At 36.5% G+C, this 23,183-nt stretch overlaps 1 protein-coding gene across 1 annotated transcript; it reads right to left on the bottom strand.

The window, feature by feature from the left end:
- Positions 1–3,434: 3,434 nt before the first annotated feature.
- Positions 3,435–11,912, bottom strand: LOC115232075 (tigger transposable element-derived protein 4-like). The gene is made up of 4 exons (XM_029801947.1): positions 11,886–11,912; positions 7,099–7,200; positions 5,775–5,863; positions 3,435–4,182 (listed from the first exon to the last, which is right to left on the bottom strand). Exons 1-4 carry the CDS (start codon positions 11,910–11,912, stop codon positions 3,435–3,437), a joined length of 966 nt encoding a protein of 321 aa, XP_029657807.1.
- Between the last annotated feature and the right edge of the window lie 11,271 nt (positions 11,913–23,183).

The raw sequence follows: 23,183 nt of genomic DNA, 5'->3' as shown, positions 1-23,183 counted from the left end.
TCCACTTTGATCCTCAATCTCCTCCTGGGGCGTGTAGTCTCTGGGCCTCTTAAGGGACTTGCTGATCTTCATAGAGAAATTATATTTTCGCCAGTCCCTATTTACGGAATTTGCAGAGTCCAGAATTTCACTGAAGCCATGTTTGTACTTGACAAACATGCTCTCCAGAGTTGCCTTCAGCGTTACAGTCTGGATGTAAGACCGAACACGTTCTTCAATCCCAATGAGCTCCATGTACTTGCAGTAGATTGTTGAAACGATTCCATCCCACGTAATGACAATTGGCACAATCTTCACCCTAGCCTTGTGAATCAGTTGTAATTCACTAGCTAAAATGTCGTATTTGTGCAGTTTTTCTACTTCCACACTCTTTAGGTTATCTATTGAAGTCACACCCACTTCAATAAGCCATATTAGGTTCTCTCTTTTGTCGTAGAGGAAAATGTCGGGTTTGTTATATTGAATTTTCAACTCTGTTGGAATTGTTGCATCAACTCGTATTTCTGCGAGTTTATACAGATATACTACCAAGCAAGCACAAAGAATTATCGCAAGAAAATGATGTGCAAATAATTATGTTTTTTATTTTAACCGAAAAGATATTCCTTATTTGACTGTCACGTTGAACTGAAGAATATTTATTTTTTAGTAAAATGTGATTATTTTCACCTTCTTTATTTACGATGAAACCCGGAGTATACAACGACATAAAATTTTATTAATCATTTGCTGAACACGTGATCATGGCCGGGTTAGCTAGAATTTCCTTTAATTTATCACGTGAAAAGCGCATCAGGTTGACTATAAAAGCGATGTGCCTGATATTTATTGAAAATGTTATTCGGTCGTATATTAAAGCATCATGGTTTTAGATCGAGATGTCCTTGTGGCTGCAGAATATCTTGTCTTAATGAACAAATCCGTCAATCATCGATTAAATTCTTATTTTTTTAATAACAATTTTATTTATCAAAATTTCGCAACAAAGGTAGAACGAATAATTTTTACTGGCAGACAAAGAAATGTCCGGAGTCTAACAATAGCTTCAGCATAGAGAGCATATTGGGAATTAATTCGGACATTTCCTCTGTGTACTCTTCTGATACTGAGCCACCCAATCCGCTCATTTTGGCTCCTTTTGAACACAAAACAGTCAATCAAGAAACTCAGGGAGGAAATATGAGAGTTCGAAAATTCGTATGTCATTACGAAAACTGTGGAAAGGCCTATTTCAAAAATTCTCATTTAAAAACTCATTATCGGAAGCACACGGGTAAGGAATTTGAAATGACAACTTTAGGGGAGAAACCATACAAATGCAATTTTGAAAATTGTAGCAAATGTTTCTCGCGCTCAGATGAGTTGGGGAGACACCGCCGCATGCATACGGGAGAGAGGAACTACACGTGTCCTTACTGTCAGCTGAAATACATTCGTTCTGACCATTTATCCAAACATGTCCAAAACAAACACAAAAAACAGAAAACTTAAATAAGAACTTCATATATTCCTTTTATATAAAGCATTTTACATTTTCTTATAATTTTAATCACGTGAACACTGATTTGAGCGCGTGAAAATTCTTGGGCGGGTATGTGGTTAGCCTCATGGGTGGTTCCCGATATAGTTTTAATTATTTGTTTTTATTTAATGACAATTTTCCGACTCAACACATTCAAATGACGTGGATTTTCATACTTGGTGAGACTCACCCTATGAAAGAAAAGTAATCAACGTGGATTACCAACCTAATTTGTTAGATTACTCGAAATGATTATGTTTATACCCTATTTGGGTTAATGCAATTAAAATTAATTTTTAGCATCGTGATGCACACGTGTGCTCGGTGGTATAGATGTCATAAATGAATAAGTAAACTGTTCGATTGCTCATTGAATCTTGGATTATTCACAATTTTCAATAAGAAGAAATAAGTTTGAAGTTTCTTATAATAAACAAAGATCAGTTTTTCCATTTTTGCTCGAACACGTCTCTTACACCGACAGTACGCACCAAAGGGAGTCTTGCCTTTGACTCCATTGCTTATATTATTAAATTTCTCAGTTCAGCCTTCCCAGAGACTATCTAAGAAGCGATTTTTTCAGTTCTCATTGGACTAAACTCACAAATAGAGAGGTTTTCTCCAATGACTCTGCAAATTAGGTAAAATATGGTACGATTGATGTAACTGCCTTACGTTGTCACCCAAGAGAGATAAAGAGAAATGCCTACTAAATATCTTTTTCATTCCGAACAGTTCTTTTAGGAGGTAGTAAGGATAGGCCATTTATTTCGGATAGCTCTTTGCAAAAACTGGTAAATTTAACCCAACGACTGTTTAATATTTATTTAACAAATAAAATATTTGGTGAGGGTGAGGTTGTGACGTGCTCCGTACAACGGTCAAGAAAAATGTATAGAAAGCCAAAGATTCAGGAAAATATGCTTGCCCTAATTCAGAATGGGGAAACATGATGTCAAACATATGAAACATGACATTTTTATTGAGAACCCAAGAAGTGCATATGCAACGGAAAAACTGATCTTCTATCCAGATACAGTCAAAAATTATAAAACTACATCTGCTCCCATCTGAAGGACCGAGCAGTATGGATTTCGTGGGATGGCATAAAGCACGTACAGTGCGACCTCGAATTGGGGAAATTTTTCCCCAATTTTGAGGTTTTCCCCCAAAAAAAGGTTTTTCATTAAATTTAGGTCTCGCCTGTTCGATGTCTCTCTTAATAATATAACCGAGACGGATAACTACAATTTTTATTTTTTAATAAAAAATCAGTTAATTTTAATCGGGTGTTTTGTTTTTTTCGCATCGAACTCATAATATTTGCTTTGAATCTGAATAGATCAATTACATTTTCCGGAGTCTCTTGCTTAATAACATTTAGCAGCATTGTGAATGCGCATTCCGCATTGTTTATAACTTGTTGATCATCCAAATGTTCCATAAATTGTTCGCTGCAGTCCTCTTCATCACTACTGTTATCATCCCAGAAACTCTCCAAAATCGCATTTTCCACAATATCGGAATTAATCAGACTTTCTTCGATGTCCTCTTTTTCCTGACAGTCATATTCCAAAGCTTTTTCAAAGCAATGTTGTATTGAAGTGTCTGTAATCTCGTCCCATGCCAATTTCGAACATGAAATAGCATCCAATATTGTGATTCCCTTTATTGCTTCATCTATTTGCCCTGCAGGATTTTTATCATAGATAATTGTTTTCATAATCCAGTTATTAAAATGATTCTTAAATGCCTTTATTATCCCTTGGTCACATGGCTGAATTAAGGAACTTGTATTTTTTGGAAAAAATATTACGTCGACGTTTGAAAGTTTGAGAGAAACAGCATGACAAGTTGCATTATCAATTAACAATGCTATTTTCCTTCTTTTCTCTCTCATTTCCTCGTTAAATCAAGATAACCAAATTTCAAAAATATTTTTTGTCATCAAGGCTTTGCACGAAGCATTATATTCAATGCCAATTTCTCTCAGATTCACACCTTTTAATACTCTTGGTGACTTCGTACGCCCAATTATAAGCGGTTTATATTTTTCTCCTGTGAAACTGCAACACAAAAGAAGTGTCATACGTTCTTTTCTTATTTTATGTCCGCTGTGTGACTCATTTTTTTCAACAAAACTCTTTTTGGAAACAGCTTTATAAAATAATGCAGTTTCATCACAGTTGAAAATGTTTTCTCCCCCAAAGTTTTCAAGCAAATCATTGAAAGTTGATCGAAAGTTTTCCGCACCTTCTTTATCAGCTGATCGTGATTCGCCATGTAATATTCTGAATTTTATTTCGAATTGTTTCTTGAATCTGTAAAGCCATCCATTAGAAGCAGTGAAATCATGATTTGAATTTCTATACGCAATTTTACGTGCAATAAGCTTTAAGGTTGGCCCATTAATTGGGAAACCTTTCGACCTGAGATTACGAAAAATCTCGTAAACTTGGGCATTCAATTCGTATCCAATTGTCCCTTCGGATGTTGAGAAACCTTGAGCTAAGATTCCTTCCCTTTTCTTTTTTAGTCGGTATAGCATTCCTTTAGAGATGTTAAATCCTTCACAAATCATTTTGTCCTTATGACCCGACTGTATATCCTTGCAAATTCTGATCTTTTCACTTTGATTTAGTTTTTTAGGCATTGGCTTTCTAAAATTTATAAAATAACTTTAAAAATTGATAATTTCAATTTTTTACCAGGTTAATTAGCTAACTAACTAATTTACCAGGTTAAATAATTTTTAAAATTATTGATTACAAATTTGGAAAAACAGGTTACAATAAATAAATAATAATAAATCAAAAATTATACAAATATATTAATGAATCGTTTTTGATAATATAAAATTTTTCCTTGGTAGGGGTTTATTTCATTAAAAATCATCGTATTTTATAGGGATGGCAAAAATATTTCCCCAAAAGCAAGGTTTTCTCCAAAAAAGAGGGTTTCCCCGCTACTTGGTTTTCCCCAATTCGAGGTCGCACTGTAATAGAGGAAGCAGCAAGCCTGTACTTAGGAACGCGGAAGACAGCCAGTACGGATTGTGCGGTACATACAGAACTAGCAAAGGAGTTAAAAGAAATCCATACAAAGAAACTAAACGAAAAAGATTATAATAAGAGGAAAGCCCTTCAGGGGCAGAGAGACAAAATCCGTAGAAAAATCAGGAGACCAAACAATACACTTTATCAAGAAGATCTGCTCCGCAAAATAAATGAAGTACTCATACTAAAAGATAATTCTCAAATGTATATGGCGATGCATAAACCGAAGGGAACGAATAATCATCAAGGATAAAAATGGAAGACATTACTGAATGCTGAGGAGCAAGCGGAGGTAATTGCAACACATTTTGAGAAATAAATTTTATTCAAATAGACTAAGTCAGTTTAGGTCTAAAACTACTAATGATCGAGAAGACGTTGCCCCTCAGGAAAAAACTTTTCAATGTGACAACAGCAATCCGTCAATGCCCAGACACCTCAAGGAACTAATTACAATCTTGAAGTAAAAACAGCATATGATGAACTTCAGAATTACTAAAATATGACCCTGACTCGCTTTTTGAAAAACTCGCTACACTAATAAATGAAATGTTTCCAAATAACTCAACTTTACCTCTGGGGACGAAATTACTAATAGATATACCAAAACCGAAGAAATCCATAAGACCGGTTAAAAAGCTACGACCAATTATATTATTAAATTATCTACGGAAAGTCTTAGCTAACATTGTATTGGAACGAATAAAAACCAGGCTATAAATACCTACCCGAAAGTCAAAGTTGGTTCAGATAAAGAAGATCAACAACTAATGCAATATGGAGTCACAGATGGACATGTGCGACACATCAAAGAAATTGCAATGCCACCCACATTCTAAGATTAGATCTATCAAAAGCCTTCGACTCGATTAACAGGAGCAAACTGATGACTGTGCTGAAAGGGATTATTGACGAATTAAGTCTAAGAATGACCCAAATCCTTCCATTTATCACAGTGTCCTAAACAGAATGGACAGAAATAAGACGAATAAATAACGCACTCGAAGAAAAATCGGCTTTCTATTAGACACGAGCACGTGGATATTCTAAGTTCAAATTCTTTGTCGTAACTTTCGGAATTTTAGAGGAGGGTCACATTCTTGAATAAATAAAGACACAATTAAGTAGTATCAACAAGTCCAAGTTTTACAAATAAGACCATTCCTGTCTCCAACTCAACATTCTAAGCATCATACACGAGAATTACATTCGGCCTTGCTTCTTTATTAGCAACCCGCACAACATCAGTGATCAGAAACGACATCACATCGACAAGCACAGAACACTAAGCACAATAAATAGACCAGATTACATCAAGAGACTTATATTGCAGAGGGATGTCCTCAATTATCTGAACTGCCTCCCTCAACATGTCGAGTGCGACATTCAACAGAGCAGTCCTCTCTTTCTTCCTCAATAATTCGACCTCAGTCTGGGATATACACCCAAACTGACAGTCATTGTGGAATATTCAGTCGAGTTGTGTGGAAGGACTGGAAGTGACTCGCAGTATCTTTTGGCGAACATTTTTTGGTTGGTGGTGTGCTCAAACTGTGGTTCACGCAGAATCCCCTCAAATATAAGATAGCAGGTCACCTACAAATCAATCCAACACTCAACAATAAAGCAAGCTTGATATCCCAGAATGTATGCCCTGAACATATCCACTTGTCGACTCCAATAATCTTGTATCTCGTCAGACAAATGTTGACAAAGACTGGCAAGACGTGGAAAAAGGACATGATAGAGAACACTAATATTATAAATAAGACCTCTACAAGAACAGACTCGGCATTTCGTGTGTAACAAATAAGCCATCATTCACTGCGTTTCTGAGTAGTGACACCTTCATTGTAGTAATGCAATACAGCCAATATTCCCCATCGATACCCCCATTTGACCACTAAATTATTAAACATGACAAGCCACGTGCACGGACAACTCATTTTCCGAATTTTCTAAAAATTTGAAGTAACTATCGAATGGCTCGAAATGAATTTTGAAATGAGATCGGATGACTCCAGTCAAAATATTGCCAGACAGTCCACTCCTCAGCACAGATTCCAGTTGATTAAACATTCTGCTCTGTCGAAATAGCCATTACTTCCAACCTTTGCCAAAATATAAAAAATGAGACTAAAACGACTTTTTGGAAGAGCATCCAGGTTTGTCTGGATTAATCAGATTTATAATACAGTCAGCGACCAAAAAGAATGAAGAGCCGTCGTATCCGAGTTGAGAAGAATTAACAATCCGTGTAAGGCACAACAACTCCGATACAACACGAAATAGTGACTCTTAGTTCCCTCATTCCCGACCAGCAGGAGAAGACTGTCAGTGATCGACTTGACTGTTTTTTCGAATGCAGGCGATTCAAAGTATAACAAGTCAATCTGTCTGATTGGCACAGAACTTAGACTTTATTAGTTTGGCTTTCAAATGAGGCCAAATTTTTCACAACTGAAAGTAAATTGGAAAGAAACAGTTGTCCCTCGTCCTCAAATATGCAAAAAAACTCACCTCACTGTTTCCCGATTCGCAAATATATTCTCCAATAAACTCAAGTGAATCATGGAGACTGTTCTCTTGTGGTGACCAAAGCAAATTTTCGGGCAATACATCCTAGAATATAAAAAGAAGGGAGACAATATTCGTATAATTCACCACTGTCGCCAGATTACATAGAAATGACACAATCGACTTATAAACGTTCAAAAAATGGAGGAAAAGACTGGAATGGACAGTCGGCTGTTCTAAAAGTCCAGGAATGGTTAAAACAGAGTTCAACAAAGTCTCCCCGGCCATCCAGTTTGCCTATCTAGTAAAATTTGAGAAGTACAAGTTGTGAAAACGCTTCTTGGATGAGTGAGACTGTGTCAGTCATCTGAGATCGACTGGAGGGAGTTGAGACTGGCAAGTTTGCAGCAAAGTGGTCCATTCTTTTATTCCCTATTTGAACAGAAGCCGTGGTAATCTCGAAATTGACTCTACGAATAAACGAGTGTGATCACCGTCCGTCAAAAATCACAGTGTTTGGGGGCAGAGACTTGCATAGACTAATTATAGGTTGTCCTACTGGCCGCCACATCGAGACATCATATGCTACAAAATTAATTAATGTTTTTCTACTTTTTAGTAAATAAAAATATACAAACTTATCTTACTTATATATTAAACCCATTATAGAATAAGATATGTTTTGAGTTGACGGTAGCATATATTTATTATATTATGTCGCGCCCCACGCTGGTGAGCGAGCGACCTTTTTGTTGACGGCGTGACCTACATAGTGTAGTCTCAATCCTTAGGTGAAAAATGGTAGTGAATACCAAAATCTTGTACATTTACTATTTCAAAAACCCGTAAAAATTGAAATTTGAAAATACAAACTTATAAAAAAAGCGAATCAATTTATGATAATTGACGATCAGTATTTTCAATTCCTAATTCAAAGTCTTTATTTAAAATAGTTACTATGAATAGAGTTAAAAAATGTGAAGTTTTTAAATTTTTAACAATCATTTTTAGTCAGTAATTAGTATCAAACTATGTAGGTCCTGCCAACAATGATGGTCGCAATAGTCGCCAGCTTGGGGGAGAGATATTATGTCATATTACCTCAAGAACGAAAGATTTTAAAAGCACAAACTATTTATTTTCATAGATAATGAGAGTGAAATGCAAACTATTGCAGATTCTATTCATCGAAATAGCCATTCTGGAATTCGTAAACAGCAACAGGAATGTTTACTCTCTTATTATACAATAAAACGGGAAATTATAAAACGAGTTACCAACGAATGCTCAATTTTCAAGTTTTCTATTCCACTTAAAATATAAAATTAAAAAATTAATCGCAAGTTTCCGATTGTAAATTACATGTAATCCAAAAGACCGAATGAACGAAATAAGAAAAATAAGGACCAAATAAGGTAATTACAGTTTATACAACGACCAGTCAAATAGAGGCAATTGTAGATTTGAGTGTCGGTTTTCTAGAGCAGGCATTCTCAACCTTTTTTTGTTCATCGCCCCCTTAGATATTTTAACTCAATTTTGAATAATCTCTCAATTCTGTGTTGAACTGATATGCATCAGCCTCAAATCTTTTGAAGGATTCAGTTTTTTCTATGTAAAGATGATCTTTTTTGTGAATTCGATCTTGTCTTTAATCTTTTTATCAATCTTCGCTAAACGAATTTCAGAAGTTATTGTTAGTTAGTTATGTTACCCCGGCTTCACTAACACGTAGGAAGCCGGCTGCAATCAGGTAGCGAGACGCGAAGATCGGGCGCTCCCAGAGATCCCGAATTCCAATAGGCGGAGACTAGTGAGGCGGTCCAGGACAGGGGAAGAGGTCTTCAGGGGTGAAGGAACGGTATGTTTCGAAAATGAGTGGATGATGTCCCGAGCGAATCTGAGGAAGCTGGACACGGAGATATCTGCCAAGTGATTGCTTTGAGGAGTGGACCGGCGGGGGGGGAGAGTTGAGAAGTTTGTTGTTTTTAAGCATCCTGATAGCACGAGAGGAGATGTAGTCATGGATTAGTTTATTCGCAGTTTTCCCATTGTTGGTTGAGAGTATTTTTGAAAGACATCTACATTGATGGGCCAGAGTAGAAATAATGTGTCTTTTGTTTTCTGGAATAGAGATTTTGTGACTTGGATGAGAAAAGTCTTGTATTTCCTGTAGGAACTGGAGTCCTCTCCTCGTTCAGGCCAATCTCACTCATCTTTGTCCTATCAAAAATCCTCGAAAAATTTGTCCTGAAATCAATCTACCCCTTCCTCACTCTATCAAAGTCACAACATGGCTTCCGTCCGCAGCACTCAACAACTACACACCTATCTTGTCTAACAAGATTCATTGCAACTCCCCTCCAAATTCAATATGGGATTTCCAAATTCAATATGGGATTTCCAAATTCAATATGGGATTTCCAAGTTCAAAGTGGGATTTTCCAAATTCAATATGGGATTTTCAAGTTCAAGGATTTTCAAGTCGGTTATTGAATTCATTTATTAATTTAAAATCGCCTTACATTACAAAATGTACGTTAATAAAAAGAAAGAATTAGCTGAAAAAAGAAAAAATTTGTTGACCGTTTACGAAAATGATGGGGATTGGAATCAAGTTGCATGTTCTCATGTTCTCTCGGACCTCCCCCTGGACAGCACTCCCTCCAAGTTAGTGCACTTTCCTGGTGGCGGGCTCATCATTTCCGGAGATGTTGAGCAAAAATCCTGGACCTAGAAAGAACCTCAATATACTCAGCTGAATATCAACGGAGTTAGAGGCAAGGCTTCGCTAAACGAATTTCAGAAGTTATTGTTAGTTAGTTATTTTACCCCGGCTTCACTCACGTAGGAAGCCGGCTGCAATCAGGTAGCGAGACGCGAAGATCGGGCGCCTCCCAGAGATCCCGAATTCCAATGGCGGAGACTAGTGAGGCGGTCCAGGACAGGGAAAGAGTCTTCAGGGGTGAAGGAACGGTATGTTTCGAAAATGAGTGGATGAATGTCCCGAGCGAATCTGAGGAAGCTGGACACGGAGATATCTGCCAAGTGATTGCTTTGAGGAGTGGACCGGCGGGGGGGGAGAGTTGAGAAGTTTGTTGTTTTTAAGCATCCTGATATCACGAGAGGAGATGTAGTCATGGATTAGTTTTATTCGCAGTTTTCCCATTGTTGGTTGAGAGTATTTTTGAAAGACATCTACATTGATGGCCAGAGTAGAAATAATGTGTCTTTTTTTTCTGGAATAGAGATTTTGTGACTTGGATGAGAAAAGTCTTGTATTTCCTGTAGGAACTGGAGTCCTCTCCTCGTTCAGGCCAATCTCCCTCATCTCTGTCCTATCAAAAATCCTCGAAAATTTGTCCTGAAATCAATCTACCCTTTTCCTCACTCTATCAAAGTTCACAACATGGCTTCCGTCCGCAGCACTCAACAACTACACACCTATCTTGTCTAACAAGATTCATTGCAACTCCTCCAAATTCAATATGGGATTTTCCAATTCAATATGGGATTTCCAAGTTCAAAGTGGGATTTTCCAAATTCATATGGGATTTTCAAGTTCAAGATTTTCAAGTCGGTTATTGAATTCATTTATTAATTTAAATCGCCTTACATTACAAAATGTACGTTAATAAAAAAAAAGAATTAGCTGAAAAAAGAAAAAATTTGTTGACCGTTTACGAAAATGATGGGGATTGGAATCAAGTTGCATGTTCTCATGTTCTCCCTCGGACTTCCCCCTGGACAGCACTCCCTCCAAGTTAGTGCACTTTCCTGGTGGCGCTCATCATTTTCGGAGATGTTGAGCAAAATCCTGGACCTAGAAAGAACCTCAATATACTCAGCTTGAATATCAACGGAGTTAGAGGCAAGGCCAAATAACTAAAACTTTATCTGGAGAGGAAAGATATTGACGTCTGCCTTTTACAAGAAACGAAGCTTTCGAAAACTGACAAAACTCCCAATTTCTCTGGCTTCAATGTGCTAAGAGTGGATCGCCCATCGAGACACGGCGGAGGCTTATTGACCCTTGTCAGAAAGGAAATCATCTTCTACAAAAACCACTTCACATTCAGGAAACTGGATAAAGACTGTAATACAGAATTTCTTGCCATCTCCATTCAAATTTCTCTTGGACAAATTATTATTGGAAACATCTATATTCCGCCTCCCGGCTCCTGTGCCAAAGAATTTACAGTGGATTTGTCTGAACTTGACAAGGTGGAAAACTTGCTGGTCTCTGGCGATTTTAATGCCAAACACCCCTCATGGTATTGGAAGCAACCTCCAGATAAGAAGGGGAACCTAATAATTTCTCACCTGGAAATCTGTGTGTTGCAAACGACCAAGATGAACACTCAAACCCCTTACAAACGAGAAAAATTCACTTCACTTCACCCGATATCACTATTTGCTCACCACGACTGGCAACCTCTTGTCATTGGTCCGTTAATTTTGACTTGGGGAGCGATCACAACCCTATTCTTATCAAAATCAATTGCACCCCGGCGACCCGGTCAAAGCATGCAATTTCACTGCCACGATTACGCTAATGCCGACTGGACAGGATATAAAAATTATGTTATTCATCCCTATGGAACTTTCATCCTCAGAATTTCAACTCCCTCGACACGCAGTCAACTACTTTAACAAAGTTATTCTAAAGGGAGAGATCTATTTTGTAAAGAAAGGAGTCCTGAAACTCACGAAAGAAAATACGACGCTAAAACAGCAAACTAATAAGAAAGAAATCGTCTCAAACACAGTACACATCTGACGAAACTTACAACGAGAAGGATTCGGAAATTGAACATGGTGATCGCAGAAAGTGCGAGACGAGTGCAAAAAAGAAAATTGGACACGATTTCCCCGGGAGATGAACAAAAAAGTGCTCACTCTCGAAAATGTGTAAGATGCTGCGTAACATTAAAACGCCGACAGTACAAACAGGATGACACAATCACCAACTAGACCTAACACTTTTATGAAACATTGCGTGAAGATAGTCACAAGCCTTATAAAAAGTCGGAATCCTCTCCAATTATTAAGGCAAACCGAAAAGGAGACTCCATCATCGTATTTCCTACCTCGAGATGTCGCTTTAAAAATTTCCCCGACTAAAGAATACACGCTTCTGCGGACCAGACGGAATCCCAGCGATCATGCTCAAAAAATTGGGCGATGCAGCTATCTCTGCACTTACGAGTATTTACAACTACTCGTGCAACTTCAATTTCATTCCAACATTATGGAAACTGTCGTGCATTCACCCAATCCTGAAGCCTGGAAAACCGAAGGAGCAACCTGGATCATACTGTATTCCTCAAATATTGATACGAATCCAAAACTATGGCTTGGGAATTTCCTGAGCGGCCGTCAGGGAAGGGCTTGCTGTGGGAACAGATCTTCCATATCGAGACTATTACCAAATGGGGTCCCTCAGGGTTCTCCACTATCTCCACTTTTATTCAATCTCATGATGAACGACATACCACAGCCAGAAAAGGACAACGATTTGTTATTACTATATGCAGACGATATTATCGTCGCATCAAGGGATGTAAGCATAATAAAAGCAACGGATAAAATACAGGATAACCTCAACAATCTGATTTTATGGCTATATAAAAACGAACTGGAGGCAAGTCCGGAAAAATCTATTTTGACTCTGTTTACGAAAAACTTGGGAAGTCTCAATTGAAGCGAAGTTAGATGGGGAAATTATACCGCAGAGCAAAACCCAGAAGATTCTTGGAGTTACATTCGACACCTTTCTAATCTTTTCAACCCCGTCGAAAATGTAGTTATGGCGGGTGCAAGAAAGGTAACTTCCTGAATGCCTTCCTGAAAAACGCAGGAAAATGCAAAGGCCTATATGGCCTAAACAACATATATAATCATACTTGAACCTACGATCGGCTATGCGTGCGGAATCTGGGGAACAAACTTAAGTGCACAATCAATCAAAATCGACACAAAATTCGGTTGAAAGCGGCAACCTGCTAAATACTTTTTCCGATAAAGAGATTATCCCAAAGCCTGGAACAACATCATAAAGTCATCTGCAACCCATCTACGAGAGGTTCGTCCTGAAAATCCCCGTCCGTACCGAAAATGCGTCGAGACACGGCGGAACACATCGGGTGAGGATGCGCGAACTGCTGAGGGAGGCTTGAATCACCTGAATTCTGCTTTCTTTTGCTATGACGGTAAGTTTTCTGGTTCAATAAATAAATAAAAATACAATGCATACAGGTGATAAAGAGGCTTTAAGGATGATTTAAGAGGTGTTTTCGTATTCAAATTACATTAATTACAAGGACGTAACATTATATGCAAGAAATGGTCTGAGTCAAATCCGAAAATTACTTGCATACAATTGGCTGCAAGATCCAGATAAGTACGGAATAAAAGTGTCAGGTGAGTGGGTTCGCCTGCATCTTGATTCGCTTATGTATACCATAAAAACATAAGATTCGAACCTAAAAAAGCAACTCAATGCAGAACAAAAAGAAGCGCAAAGATTTTGTGTGAAAGCTGCTTGGTTATCAGGCAATGGAATTCCGATTCTTTTTATGGACGAATCCAACTTTAATTTACACATATCAAGAAACAAGGGAGGTCGAAAAGGGGCAGCGAATGTAATACACGTGCAGCTTCATCTAAAAAGCTAACATTCATGTTATCGGTTGCATCGGTACAAAGGGGTAATACACTTTGAAATAAGGAAGAGGATCCTTTAATAAACAAACTGCGTATAATTGGATTAAAGCATGCTTTAAAAAAAGCATAGAAGTTTTTATCTAAGTCCAGTAGTTTTAATAATGACAATGCTCCATGTCATACAGACATTGAAAAAATACTTGAAGAAAATGAATTCACAGAAAACAAAATTTTCGCTTGCATCTTACAGTCCAATGTTAAATCCAATCGAACAAATATTCCCTAAATGAAAGCTTTTGTAGAAAGAAAAGGCTGAAATACTAAAAAAAAAGATTTGGACTTTCGTAAATGAATATTTTCGTAAATTTTTTTCGTTAAATAGTATATGTATCTATTGTATCGCTTGATCTTACAGTCCAATGTTGAATCCAATCGAACAAATATAGTCTAAAATGAAAGCTTTTGTAGAAAGAAAAATGGCTGAAAATCTTGGGAATATCATAGATGGAAATGAACCTGACTTGTCAAAAACAGAATTTTGGAAACAGAGATTGGAGGTTTTAATTAAACAATCTATGAACGAAGTTAGTCCAAAGATTTGTGCTAAGTTAATAGCCAGAATCCAAGGACTATTGCCTTCTTTATTAAATTACAAGGACGTAACATTTTAATTTTTTCGTTTAATATAAATGAGTCATGATTTTTTTTCAAATATTTTAAAATTAACTTGGAAATCCCATATTGAATTTGGAAATTTCCATATTGAACTTGGAAATCCCATATTGAATTTGGAAAATCCCACTTTGAACTTGACACTTAACCTGTCGAGGCGGCTCATGCTATCAAGAAATTCAATTTCTGAATTTTCTTCTTTGATATTTTGTATAATACTGAGAATTTCTTTAGTTAGTCTCACTATCCGCATACTTTCATGCTTCTTTATTTAAACTTTAAAAAACGGATTTTTATTAAAATTTATAGCTATTTTTCGATATGATTTTTGTCAATTTGATGTTGGCGTTTCATTAACGGCGTGTTTCTTTATCGGACTGTGACAGGGTGTGGACTCCAATTCCCACAGAAGTTATTATAGTGGGGTTATCCCCACGAAACTAATCCCAGTTAAAGATATTGTGTAAACTAAGATATTATTTATTAAAATATACTTTGGGAAAATCCTCCTGTGAATCGGTCCTTTTGCGCCGCATAACTTATTGCATCGTGGGCTACTTTAATCGCCGCACTTTGCGTTATCAATGCTCCGTGGTAACTGCCAATAATTATACAAAAATACTATGCGAATATCCACTCAGATGCAAAATTTTGTCCAGATCCCATTGTCGTGAAGGAATCTGTGTGGTCTACAGCGGTAAAGGGATCAATTTTAATTGTACAGACTCTACCGTTAAAAATACATACAAGAACCACGCCCTAAAAATATAAAAAATAAAATATACCGACAATAGAATTGGAAGTGTATATTTTGCCAAAGTTCCTTTAATGAACATTGCTAAACTCCATGGTTCGACATGATGGGCGAATCTAAATAACAAATTAATCAGAAAAATACATATATTTAGAACGACATGCATTGAACAATGTTTCATATACATACACCCCTCGTCACTGAAAACCGGACAAGCTATTTTTGATGATTTTATTAATTAAATATGAAAAATCAAAAACTTAAGCTTAATATTTTTACTTAATAATAATAATTGTATAATAATTATTAATTATGCTATTATAGAACTAATATTTAAAGCAGAATTTCAATTTACTTAAGACATGTAAAACCGGACAAAAATAAAAAAATCATTTAGTAGTTAATATGTCCACCATTTGCACTGAAAATTTTATAACATCTATTTTTCATAGACATTACTAGTTTTTTCAATAATTCTAGTGTTTTTTTCAATAATTCTAGTGATATATTATTCCATATTTCTGTTAATTTGTCCTTTAGTTCATTTTTGTTTTGACAACTTTTTTGATGATTCTCTTTTCATTTCTTACCCATAGATTTCTATCGGTTTAGATCCGGTTATTGATCGGGCCCATTGAAGTAAAATAATGTTTTTTTCTTTAATATAATCTTGTATTATTTTAGATTTATGGCAGGTGCATTATCTTGTTGTAAGATAAATGAGTCTATTCTGAATTTTTTGATACATTCGAATATATTATTGGATAAAATATTATTAATATATTTGTGCGCTATTCAAGATTCCATCAATAAAACAAGATTACCGACTCGGTTATACGGAAACTGCCCCAACCAACCTTTTCATTCTTTTCCACCACCGAATTTTTACAGTTGGGACAATATTGCATTTTTTGTATGCAGAACCATTTTTTTCTATACACTATTTGATGCTTATTGTATTAAAATATCAAAAGACCATTCATCGGTAAAAATTACCGACTTTCCATGTCTCGTCGGAATGCTTAAAATGATGATTTCGTAATTTCACGTCTTAAAATTATATTTTTTTTGTGGATAAAAGAGGTTTTCTTTTGCAGCTGCTCGCCATATAATCCTTTCTTATTTTAAAATTCGAGATACTATTCTTGTTGAAATTTTTTTTGAACATAGTTTTAATTTCGATGCTAAGAGTTTTGGCACTTTTATTAGGGGTATTATTTGATAGTTCTACTAAAATCAAAATTTCTTCCTCTTCTTTCAATATTTTCTTTCTCTCAGTTCCCGGATGTCTGTTAATTGATCCATTTTTTTGAATTTCTGAATCACATCTGATACAGTTGATTTTGGGACTCCTATACTTGTAGAAATCATTCGATAAGTCTATTATGATTATAAAATGCATAATTTGTCCCCTTTAGGAAATCTGAAAGGTGATTCTTCTTCTTCTGACTATACTTTTTAGTTTCTTTTCAACGACTTTTAGATCTATAAAGTTTTGTACGGTTTTACATGTCTTAGCTAAATTGAAATTCTGCGTTAAAATTAGTTCTATAATAGCATTTAAAATAATTTATACACAATTATTATTATTAAGTAAAATATTAAGCGTAAGTTTTTGATTTTTCGTATTTAATTAATAAAATCATAAAAATGGCTTGTCCGGTTTTCGATGACGAGGGGTGTACATGTTACCCGAGAACCCTATAATCGTGTTGATCGTAATTTGAAATATTTTCTTTGTCTTGTCATCATCTAATTTGTTAGTTCAACAATTTATTACAGCTTTCGTTAGGAGTATTCGCATCTTGGGTTGCTCTGCTATCTGCAGCAAGAACAACCCCTCCAAGATATGGTATGGTCACAACAGTTGTCATACTTATCTGATTCTAAAACGAAATTAGAAAATTCAAAGCTACCATTCAAAACATTTTTAAATCAATTTAACACGTTGGTATATTCATAATATCACTTTAATCGCGACGTAAAATATAACTACAACATCAAGGACGGTAGAGTATGAAATTGTAGTACGGTTTTAAGAAATAAATCAAAGAAAAATTTATTCTCGCAAAATAGAGTTAGGTGGATTTTTTAAAATTTAAATTCGTCCAAAAAAAAAGACTGGAATTTAGGCTAAACATCTGTTTTTAGATCACTATACAGTGCAACCCCTTATTGGGGCGACCCCGGACGTGGGGCACCCTCGGATTTTTGGGCACCCTTGGGTTTTGGGGCAATTTGAATTTCTATTAGGATTTTTCTGTTTATCTTAATATAAAATGGTATGGTGTGTGTCTGTCTGTCTGTCTGTCTGTGTGTGCACACCAACTTCAAATTGGCAATACGATGTCCTCGACTTACATGATGAGGTCCTTAAAAACTCTTCCCCCCCAAAAAAATTAAAAAAAATTTCTGCATTTTGGTTAAAATGAACAACTACAATGTCCTCGACTTACATGATGAAGTCCTTAAAACCTTCCCCCCAAAAAAAATAAAAAAAATTTTCTGCATTTTGGTTAAAATGAACAACTACAATGTCCTCGACTTACATGATGAGTCCTTAAAACCTTCCCCCCAAAAAAATTTAAAAAAAAATTTTCTGCATTTTGGTAAAATGAACAACTACAATGTCCTCGACTTACATGATGAAGTCCTTTAAAACCTTCCCCCCAAAAAAAATTAAAAAAAAATTTTTCTCTGCATTTTGGTTAAATGAAACACTACAATGTCCTCGACTTACATGATGAAGTCCTTAAAACCTTCCCCCCCCAAAAAAAATTAAAAAAAAATTTTCTGCATTTTGGTTAAAATGAACAACTACAATGTCCTCGACTTACATGATGAAGTCCTTAAAACCTTCCCCCCCAAAAAAAATTAAAAAAAATTTTTTCTGCATTTTGGTTAAAATGAACAACTACAATGTCCTCGACTACATGATGAAGTCCTTAAAACCTTCCCCCCCAAAAAAAATTAAAAAAAATTTTTCTGCATTTTGGTTAAAATGAACAACTACAATGTCCTCGACTTACATGATGAAGTCCTTAAAACCTTCCCCCCAAAAAAAATTAAAAAAAATTTTCTGCATTTTGGTTAAAATGAACAACTACAATGTCCTCAACTTACATGATGAAGTCCTTAAAACCTTCCCCCCCAAAAAAAATTAAAAAAAATTTTCTGCATTTTGGTTAAAATGAACAACTACAATGTCCTCGACTTACATGATGAAGTCCTTAAAATCTTCCCCCCCAAAAAAATTAAAAAAAAATTTTCTGCATTTTGGTTAAAATGAACAACTACAATGTCCTCGACTTACATGATAAAGTCCTTAAAACTTTCCCCCAAAAATCAAAAATTATTTTCTGCATTTTGATTAAAATGAACAACGCGAATGTCCTCGACATTCATGATGAGGTCCATTAAAACCTTCAGGCAAAAATCTCACGTATTAAGAATATCCTTGATGAAAACGACAGCGAGAATATTAACAATGATGAACTCCCAATTATTCGCGATAAAGAAATTCAATTCATCCTATGTTTTTCTCTTTAAAATTAAATGCATATATAATTATCGACCATGAATCAAAATTAAAGCTATTATCATATTTGACTTTGACAGAATGTGCAATCACAGATTGCACGACTTTGAATAGAGTGTGCAATTAACAGATTTTAAAAAAACACTTTGATAGTTGAAACCACATTAGCACAACCATTAACACAATTTACCACCAATTGACAGCGCAATCAGAAGAATTTGCGTAAAAATATTAACTATTTACTTGAGTTTTTCGTAAAGATAGAATTATTTTCGGTATGCCTCTTTTCCTAAACTTTTTTATTATTCAAAAATAATTTTTTAAATAGATAACCGAAGGAGAAAAACGAAGCTGAAGAAAAAACGGTCAGCTTAATAAGTAATTAATTAAACTTTTTTGTGTGTCGCTTTTTTGTGTGTCGCTTTCTTGCCTGCCGCATTTCCGCCTGCCGCATCTCCCCTGCCCCATTTCCGCCAGTAAAAAACAAAAAAATAAAAAAAGAAAAAAGGAAATTACAAAGGAAAAATGAAAAAATTAAATATAAAAAAAAAATAAACCACAAAAAATGAAAAAAAAGTTTGCAATGACAATAAACAAGGCCCAGGGACAGTCATTAAAGGTAGTTGGGTTATTTTTAGAGAGTGAGTGCTTTTCACATGGACAGCTGTATGTGGGATGCTCGAGGGTAGGCAGAAGAGAAAATTTATTCATATATGCCAAGGAAGGACGGACGACAAACATCGTTATCAACAGGCGATAGAATAGGGTTACATTAAACCAGGTAGTTTTATACATCTACATAAACTATAGTTGTTTTATGATGAAACAGGCCCTCCGCAGGGCTAGGTCGCGGTGAGCGAAGCGAGCTGCCGAGCTAGTTCTTTATAAGATAAACCCCGTTATGGGCATTTAATATTATATATATTTTTAGTTATAATTTTGCATTTTATTTTATAATAACTAATAATAACGTGTTTCTGTTGTTTTGATGGATGTAATTTTGATGGATGTGAAGTTTCTGAGGGCTTCAGAGAACCCGATAATAGTGATAAACATCATTTCCCGACAAGGTCGTTTGGATCGATTAATTTGACAATGGATCGATTAATTCAAAAGTACCAATTCGGAGCGAAAATAACGGATCATTCCCGACAAGTAAAGACTAAAATTGTTAAATGAAATTAAGAATAAACATCTTTTGGTTTTAAATTAACAAAACGTTAGTTTTTTTCGTTAATATTAGAAAACCCCTCTATCTGGGGAAACCCTGTTTTTTGGGGCACTAGGTGCCCCAAAAAGAGGTTAGACTGTAGTTCAAAATACATAATTAATTCTAAAGTTATTCTAAGTTTTGTTGTAAAATGTCTTCATAATCACGTTAGCTCAATGATCCTCGTCTCCTGGAATTTTTCTCCTCTTGGGAGAGCTTTCCACCAACGCACCATGAGCACTTTCATTCTCCGAACACAAGATTTTCCCGTTTGCTTCATCCGAAGGGTCCTCGCAAGATTGATTTGCCACTTCAGCCAACTGACTGGTTGCCGTAATGAATTCCTCTTGAGACGTATGGATTCCATGCCTATGTTCCACCACAATTGCCTCCAATGTCTTCTTCATGACAAGTCCCTGAATGTACGTTCTTGTCGGACCTTCAACGGATAACTTCTCCATATAGGCTTTGTAGCACGTTGAAACCACCCCGTCCCACGTCAGCACAATCGGAATAATTCGGACTGGTAAAGCATCTTTAGTTCTCCAGCCAGCAAATCGTATTTATGCAGTTTCTCAACTTCGGTTTGTTTGAGTCTCTCCTGCGATGTAATCCCCACCTCAATTATGGTGATCTCATTCTTCAATCTGTCATAGATAAAGATATCTGGCTTATTGAACTGAACTTGCGTATCAGTCAATATTGGCGTATCTACTCTTATCTCAACATTTCGAGTCGATAAACTAGATTGTACTGAGTGAGACTTTAGTTTCCCAGTTTTCTTTATTCCAAACTGTCTGCATACGTGCAAATGGATGCATCTCACAACCTCATTGTGCCTTCTCACATAGTCACTGTTTAGCATTCTGTTGCACCGTGTAGCCATGTGGTCTACTGTCTTCTTAGCTTTTTTGCAATGATCACACAGCGCACCACGCGCAGAAGAAAAAAAACAAATTTCTATCTTGCAAGAGGCAATACAAAGCTTCACTCCTTGGTGTATTGTTCCCTTTGTACAGCCACTCGCTAGACATTTTGAGGTCGGAGTTAGAGTCTTCTTTAAACCTGAACAGGACTGAATGGAGTGACTTGTTCTTTATTTTGTTGGACAAATATTGTACATGAGCCTCTCTCAGGGATTTGTCAGTGATAGATTGTTTATCAGTCAATCGTATTTAGAGGCAAGAAATCCTGCGATTGTCGCCATATGCGGTTTTTCTTTTTTAATAACCCGCAGGATCCCCGACCTCCTGAGACAGATAGCCGACTTCTTCTCCAAGGTTTCCAGAAAATGAAGCAGCATTAGTTCACTTTAAAAGCAATTGATGTCAACCCCCTTCCCATGCACTTTCTTGAGAGGTATAGCCGCTCTTTATTGGCTGGCTTCAGGTGTATTTCAGTGTTGTAGTAATTATATAAAGCCAGGGCATACTCGTTGATTGCTTTGAAGAGGTTCGCTGAGTTTAGTTTTGTCTTTGCTAATCCAGTAACTCTTTTTTTACATTCTCGAGGATTGTCTCCAACACTTTTTGTTTTTGTACATTGCTTCCCCGGTCTTCAAGCACTCCCAGGTATCGATAGCCTTCGATTCCATCCAGAGTTCTGCAGCCCTCCAATGATTCTAGATTAGTCGCAGACTTCTGAGAGTTCATTTCAAGCCCCGCAACTTCAAAGTACTCAACAATAGTATCCATCATTTTAATGACAGTTTCTTCTTTCTGTGCTAGAATCTTTAAGTCGTCAACAAAAAATAAATGGTTCGTAGAGTATGCCAGCATACTGGGGTCTTCCTGATCAATCCACAGCTTGGGAAATTTGGAATTAAGTATTCTGCTCAGTGGATCCATTACCAGTACGAACAATTGCGGGGATAAGGCGTCTCCCTGTAGAATTCCACAATTCAATTTAACAGCCCCAATTCTCTTTTTCCCGAAATGAAGGCAGACTGTCCACCTCTCCACCAGGCTTTTTATAAAGTTGGTTATCCATAAAGGAATTCCCGAGCAGTCCAACACATGAAACAGGAATTCGTGATCCACCGAATCGAAGGCTTTCTTAACATCCACCCATGATGCACAGAGATTATTGCCATATTCTCGATTTATGCACTGATTGATAAGGGCTTGTTCCTTAGCACCCTGACATTGTCTCCTCGTTCCCAATTGATTTTCAGAGACCAAGCCGAACGCATCCACATAGTCAGAGAGTTTGATGTTTACACATTTTGTCACAAGTTTATAGAGAGCAGGCATGCACGTTATTGGGCGCAAGTCACGGGGATTTTCACAAACTTCTTTTTTCGGAATCATGTAAATGACGCCCGTATAGAACCAGTCTTCAGGGATGTGTTCCTTATTAACTATTCTGTTCACTTCCCGACACAGGTATCCATGTAGTGAGTCAAATCTTTTGATGAAGAAATTATACACTCCATCGCATCCACATGTCTTCCAGTCGTTGGACCACTTAATGGTCTGTTTAATGAATTCCTCAGTTAACTCCGAGGGTGCACTCTCGATACCGGTGACCCTCCTGTTCACGAACCCAGCTGGCTTAGGAGGGTTCTTCTTGGACCAGACCTGCTTCCAAAAGGACAAGCAATCATTGTCACTGAACTCAAACTCAGCGAGCATCTTATCTCCTGATACTTGCCTATAAAATCTTTTCCGATTCAACTCGAAGCACCAGTTGTCCTTTCGAAATTCGGTCCTGGATTTATGCATCAATATCTTCTTTTCTTTTATTCGAATCATATCTTGTATGACCAATCTAATTCTCACCAGTTCCCCCTTTTTCGATTTCTTATACCCATACGCACAGAGAGTGTCAAATAGCTCCTTCTTGTCGGCATTACGTAATTCTTGTTTCGCATAGAGATTGACAAGATTTAATCTGGCCTGCAAGTTGGATACTTCCTTGTGGATTTTCTCCTTCCAGTCAGAGCCTGTTCTTGTTCCTTTTGAAAGTTCTATATATGCACACTGCGCAGCAAAAATTATATCAGATATATCACTGATATTTTGCGGAGGAGCGGTTTGGGTGAGATGAGATATTGCCGAATTTAGACAATTAAGTATTTCCCCTTTTATATATTTTCGTAGTAGCTTGGGTGTGGGCACTCGGGCTTCTCTTGGCACCTCCTTGATTCTCTCCAATTGAAACTTTAACTCACTCAGACATTTCCCGAACATAGATACATCAATCTTCGAAAATATAGATTGGTCAACTTCTTCAACTTCAGCTCTTTT

Source organism: Octopus sinensis, unplaced genomic scaffold, assembly GCF_006345805.1.
Source record: "Octopus sinensis unplaced genomic scaffold, ASM634580v1 Contig19269, whole genome shotgun sequence".
Lineage (NCBI taxonomy): Eukaryota > Metazoa > Mollusca > Cephalopoda > Octopoda > Octopodidae > Octopus > Octopus sinensis.
This window is presented reverse-complemented; position numbering and strand designations above follow the sequence as displayed.